The sequence below is a fragment of the Loa loa genome, assembly GCF_000183805.2.
Source record: "Loa loa unplaced genomic scaffold supercont3.62, whole genome shotgun sequence".
NCBI classification, from domain to species: domain Eukaryota; kingdom Metazoa; phylum Nematoda; class Chromadorea; order Rhabditida; family Onchocercidae; genus Loa; species Loa loa.
Genome location: NW_018108242.1, coordinates 237,479 through 243,240, shown reverse-complemented (window position 1 = coordinate 243,240; position 5,762 = coordinate 237,479). Strand labels below are relative to the sequence as shown.

Genomic DNA, 5,762 nt, shown 5'->3' with positions numbered 1-5,762 from the left:
CCCAAGTCTATCATTTTAAGGTAAATTTTTTTTTTTTTTTTTTTGCAAACAGAAGCTCTATATAATTCCGAAAATCGTCGGTATCGTAGATTAACACCACCGTTTTGTGCTAATAATTATTAGGAGAACTTCCGAAAATGTATATTTCGGCAGAAAATTTGCCGTTGTATTTGTTAAAGGATCAAGTATTTTGGGATGCTGGAAAAAAGACATTTTTTCTGGTCGAAAAATATTCCTTCAATTTTAAGGAAAAAAATCAAGTGTATTTTAAATAAAACTTAAGAAATGATCCAATTGTGCACTGGTCTTTGATTATTTAGGGTGAAAACAAAGAAGGTGCCATAAATCTGATAATATCATTTACACCAGTTTAATCGACAGTGTGGCAAAAAAGCACCACCGCTCAAGCTGAATGACAGGGCGGTAGAATTGCATATAGCATAAAATATGTGCTGGACATTTTCTTTATTCAAAAGTCTCTGCATTAGTGGGTTCAAAATTATCTTTGAATTATTGTCACTACAATGCATTTAAATAAATACTAATAAAAGAGTGAGTTGAATAATCACAGCATTTCAATGTTTTAGAAAGGATACAGCAAGCGATAGTGTTGTTTACGAAGCACTGTTGTTCCTATCGATGAAAATGAATGTCATTAGGTGTATCCCTGAAAAAAAGCGAGGCGGCAAAACGTCACTGTCAATGCCTGAAATGAGCAATGAATAATAATCGAGTAATATTTATGCCCCCATTATGTTGTATGCGTTGAAGGGCAGTTTTACACCAATCGAAAAATGTGCATTTAGGATAAATTCTTTAAGCGCATCCTCATTCATGCCGCAAATAAAAAGACATTTGTTTTGAAGGAAAATTTGTTTTATCGCGTCGCAACTTTCTTGTAGATGTTTTTGAGTAGAGAACAAGTAACGAATCTGTTACTTTCTGAACGATTATTCTTACAATCCTTAATAATGCTATGGATTGAGAGGCAACACTTTTACCGATGGGTATAATAACAAAAAAGTTTTCTATCCGTCAAGGCTTTCAAATGTTTATTAAATATCTCATTAATGAATCTGACGTAACTAAGGTCACCTCCTGCACGTCGTCCCACTTGTTTATCCAATGATACAGCTTTCATCCAGAGATTATTTTGGAGTTGGTCACCGTGCACTTTAACAGAAGGTAGAATAATAAAATATACGAATAACGACAAATTTCTGTGTCATTTTGAGTAGTTTTGTCGTCCATATCTACTGTTTACTAACGTTTTCACTTTTTTTTTGTTTTACTAACGTACTGCTTACTAACGTTTTCAGTTGCTCACCCATAATGCATTTTTCTGGACTGCATCGCTGATTTCGTGCAGATTGTACAGATGAGTGTACACAGACTCAGTGGGTTCAGGCTCAGCTCTCTCTCTCGAACTACCTATCTTGTCAGACTTTTCATGATTAAATGACCTCTGTTTTGCTCGTGCTGTATTGCATGCCTCCATGTGTGTACATGTGTCCGTCTATGTCTGCATGCGTTTTGTGTGCACTCATCAACCAGTTTGGGCAGCCTGGCACCACTGAATTTTCCCGAAGGACAATCCGTCAAAAACTGTTTTCATTGTGGCCCGCTATCGTTTCAATAAGGCCGTTAAATAGATGTGGATCCCGGTATGTTTCAGGACGGGGCTTGGTGCATGGTGGGGGTTATATCATTGGTTAAGGAAGACGAGGAGAGAGTTTGTGTTTTTCCTGGTTACGGTCTCATTCCTTTGATCTCTCTAGATAGGATGTTAGCAAAGCTCTGTTGGGATCTTATTAAATGATCTTGGCAGAAATCAGTTCTGCATAAACAGAAGGTTCATTTAGGAACTTACACAAAGAGACGTAAACAAGATAGTTTTCATCTAATCGAATTGTTACTTTGTCCTGTGGAGGCTAGCATTTAAATAAAATCTGTAATTTAAATTCAGAAGAAATATTTTAAGTGTATGATTGAAAAGCGAACGTGGATTGGCTAAAGGTTTCTCTTTTTATGTATATTATCTGACTTAAAGCTTGGCTGACTTTATCTTCTAACTGTAGATGATAAACTGACGGGATACTTCTATTAGTGTGGGTTGGGTCAAAGTAGTAATAACAACAATGGAAGAAGCAAGTAGAGGGACTAGAAATACTACCATTCAAATAGTTCATTAGACCACCTGGTATTTATTCAATTTATACGTGCTGTGATGATGTCTCGACGGCTTTATTGACAATAACAGTGGTATGCTCTTTGGCTGCGTGCTGTAATTATGTGCCGTTACTTTGATGCATTTTATGTCTGCAGGATAAACAATTCAATAGAAAATCGAAGCAGTCGGAGTTTGGCATTGGCTTAGTGGTGGTTTGTTTCTATTCTGCAATGGCATGCCTTCAAAAACTGAGACAAGATGTTGCAACACTGGAATCTCTGTTTCCAAAGGAACACGAACGTTTTCAAGTTTGTGAAATCAGCGTTGAAAAGGGATGTAAAAAGCGTCCTTGCATTGAAAACTTTTTGTGATTCTTTCATTTCAGGTGCTCTCAGCATCCGTTGATGAGATTACTGTCCAATTCATTAATCCCCAAAACAAGCCAATTGTCGTCACTGCTAACGTTTTAGTAAGCTATGCATTTTACGCAAAGATTGAATAAAGAAAGTTATGAAAATTGCGCATATATATATTGAGGCGTGTCAAATGAAAATATATCATAAGCCACTGTAATTGCAAATCCAGTAACTTCTATGAAATTCAATCAGATTATAAGATTGCTGTTTGAGAATATTATTGCAGGAAAATTATCCGCACGTTGCACCTATCTGGTTTAGTGAGTGTGATGACTCAACAGTTACAGCGATTTTACAGTCACTTACTGAAGCAGAAGCACCATGTTACATTTTACCACAAACGCATGAACTTATCTCACGCTTGTGTTCCTACTATAATGTTACTATACCCACTGAATTGATCTCTATTGGTCCCGTAAGTTTCTCCCTTGACCTCCTTTACAGTCCTAAAGTTCTGAAAACATACGATTTTATGTGCTCGCCTTGCATGTTTCTGCAACATAAATTAATATATGTAAGGAAGTTATATGAAACCAAAGACAATACTTACGATCACAGTTTACTGAATTGGTTCGGTGTATGCCAAAAATTTACTCTTGCAAATGATAATTGTATTCAGGATTTTTGACATGATTCTCACTCTAGTATGGTAGAAATTACTATGCACAAAAGTGACGAGGCGTTTTCATTTTTTTTAGAGCAAATGCAAATATTATTTTTAGTTTTGCTAACCTAATTTTGCAGATGTGTTTAGTAGGTTACTTATAGGTTGGCGATGAAAGAGATGAGGGAATGGAGAGTGACGATGATTATATATTAATGGAAGAAGAAACAACGTCACGTAAAGATGCAGGAGATGAAGAAGTGTCCCATGTTTTACTTTTTTATTCACAATTTCTTATTCGCAATTTTTATTCACAATTTTGTAATTTACCATCCGAATCATTATCATTTTACTACATTAGTCTTTGATGCGTTTGTATTTCAGGATTTATCAGCGGAACAAAAAGCGGTATTTGCGAGGCTTAACCATGTCCAGCGTGAGCAACATTTAACTGGTGCTGCGGCCGGTTCTGTAACAGCTACTGATAGACTAATGAAGGAACTGAAAGACATATATCGTTCGGATCATTTCAAGAATGGTGAATTTCTGTGATGTTTTTGTTTTTACATATGCGATTTTCCAAATATTTGAGCTTGTAATTTCCATTTTAGGTGTGTATTCAGTAGAGCTGGTAATGGATAGCCTTTATGAATGGCATGTGAAATTAAAAAAGTGAGTTCCCTTTGCTGGTTTGCCTCACGATTTCTCATAACAGATCATAACTTCTTTGCTAGTTTTGATGATTATTTCTGTTCAACGAAATATTCTTCATTGAAGGGTGGATCCAGACAGCAGTCTAGCTCACGATATGAAAATGATGATAAGGAAAGAATCGCAGGATTATCTTTTGTTTCATTTCTTGTTCAAGGATACATTCCCGTTTGTTATCTGGCTCTGTTTATAAGTTCGAAGATAGTTTTATGGCATATCTATATGATAAGTTCTTTAATTAGATTTTGCAATCTGTTGTATGTGCTTAGCAAATAATTACATAACTAATAAAAATCAAATGAGGAGATTTTCTGCTAAGGATAGAAAACCCTTTTTGGAATTCATGGAAATGTTAGGTTGGCTTACATCGTGTTCCAGTTTCGAACCGCCATTCGTACGCTTAGTTTCTCCAACAATTACGAATGGGTTTGTTTTGGGAGGTGGTGCTATTTGTATGGAACTACTAACAAGGCAAGGGTGGTCAAGTGCTTACAGTATCGAATCATTGATCTTGCAAATTGCCGCTACTTTAGTAAAAGGAAAGGTCGGTCTCCTTACTCTTTTATTGTTAGAAATGAAACATCTCTTGCGCTTTGTTGAAATCTTTTTAATATTTTTACTTAGATATCTTCTTACACTATATATCCTCAAATTCCAGTTGTATTTTGTTATAACTGACTTGAAGAATTCTTAGTGTTGTTCTACAAGGCAGATGGTCTGGAATTCTTTTCTTTAATTTGCGTTTTTTTTTTTTTTTTACAGTATAAATTATCCTGATTGCTCAATTTACAGGCACGCATCAATTTCTCGGTTAAAGGGCAGTACACTTTGGCGCGAGCGCAACGTGCATTCTCATTACTTGTGCAGACCCATGCAAAATCTGGATGGTTTACACCTCCTCAGGCAGATGGATAATAATGAAAATACAGTTAAAATACCTGACTTCGTTGCAGCACTGGCAAGTATTCATATTAATTTTGCTCTTGTTCAAGCTCCATCTTTTATTGATTTATCCCTCTATTGCGGTTCGTTTTTTCATTGCTTTTTTCTCTTATATGTTATTTATTGGTGTTTTTTATCTTAGTTGTTGTGTGATAGTTTTTTTTTCTTTTTTTTTTTTTTAAAATATATCGTGCAATGGAATTTTGGTTCATATTGGAAACCTCTGATTTTTCCTATGGAATTTCTCTTATTTATCTTCCCATACGTTTTTCAGAATTATATATTATTTGCACAAATATATTAGCTAACTTATTTCAGGAAAAGTGGGTCAAATGCTTATTTAATGTAAACTTCACTATGTTTTAAAATAGGTGACATATGTTTTTTTCTTTAAATTTATTTTTTTAATCGATTGAGATTACTTCACAGCATAGTGCATTACCAAATAGGGATGGCATACGTTCCTTTGACTTGTTAATTCATTGCGAACATTGTAATCCTATATGCTCCTATATGCAGAATTTATTTTTGGATGACTCCATGACGAAAGTTCTACTGCTTTAAATCATGTAATTTGATTGTTTTGTAGATTATCACTTTCATTTGCATATTGTTTTGTATTGTATTTTTAATTGTCATATCTTTATTCGCTATAAAAATGTATTCCCTACTCACTTCATGCAGAGAATGTTAGTATAGTAGGAGATACAAGTTGCATTCAGGCCTCGTCTAATTGAAGCTGCGATAAAGTTCAGTATAATTGTTCCTGATTTTAGTATTTCAAAGGTCGTTTGTCAGTGCTTTCATTGTTTCCGAAAAGCTGATTTGTCCAGAAATCAGGTATTTGCAATGTCTTAGAGTTAAAATTCATAGCATTCATGAAATACTACGAAATATTTTACAGTCTTCTCATTATGGA

The 5,762-nt window shown here is 34.9% G+C and overlaps 2 protein-coding genes across 2 annotated transcripts in view; both read left to right on the top strand.

The window, feature by feature from the left end:
* The window catches only part of LOAG_04546 (C2 domain-containing protein), a gene marked incomplete at its 3' end in the record, with an annotated part of 2,033 nt that extends 1,589 nt beyond the window's left edge, over window positions 1–444 (top strand). Inside the window, exon 6 of the mRNA XM_020446625.1 lies at window positions 370–444. Within this exon, the coding sequence (XP_020303060.1) occupies window positions 370–444 (75 nt within the window). The remainder of the gene's footprint in view (window positions 1–369) is intronic.
* Window positions 445–2,237: 1,793 nt separating this feature from the next.
* Window positions 2,238–5,171, top strand: LOAG_12047 (ubiquitin-conjugating enzyme E2Q). Its single transcript, XM_020448468.1, has 8 exons — window positions 2,238–2,478; window positions 2,556–2,639; window positions 2,813–3,001; window positions 3,355–3,450; window positions 3,575–3,728; window positions 3,802–3,862; window positions 3,968–4,445; window positions 4,694–5,171. The coding sequence occupies exons 1-7, from the start codon at window positions 2,401–2,403 to the stop codon at window positions 4,092–4,094; spliced, it is 789 nt and encodes a 262-aa protein (XP_020301391.1). The 5' UTR covers window positions 2,238–2,400; the 3' UTR covers window positions 4,095–4,445; window positions 4,694–5,171.
* The last annotated feature ends 591 nt before the right edge of the window (window positions 5,172–5,762 follow it).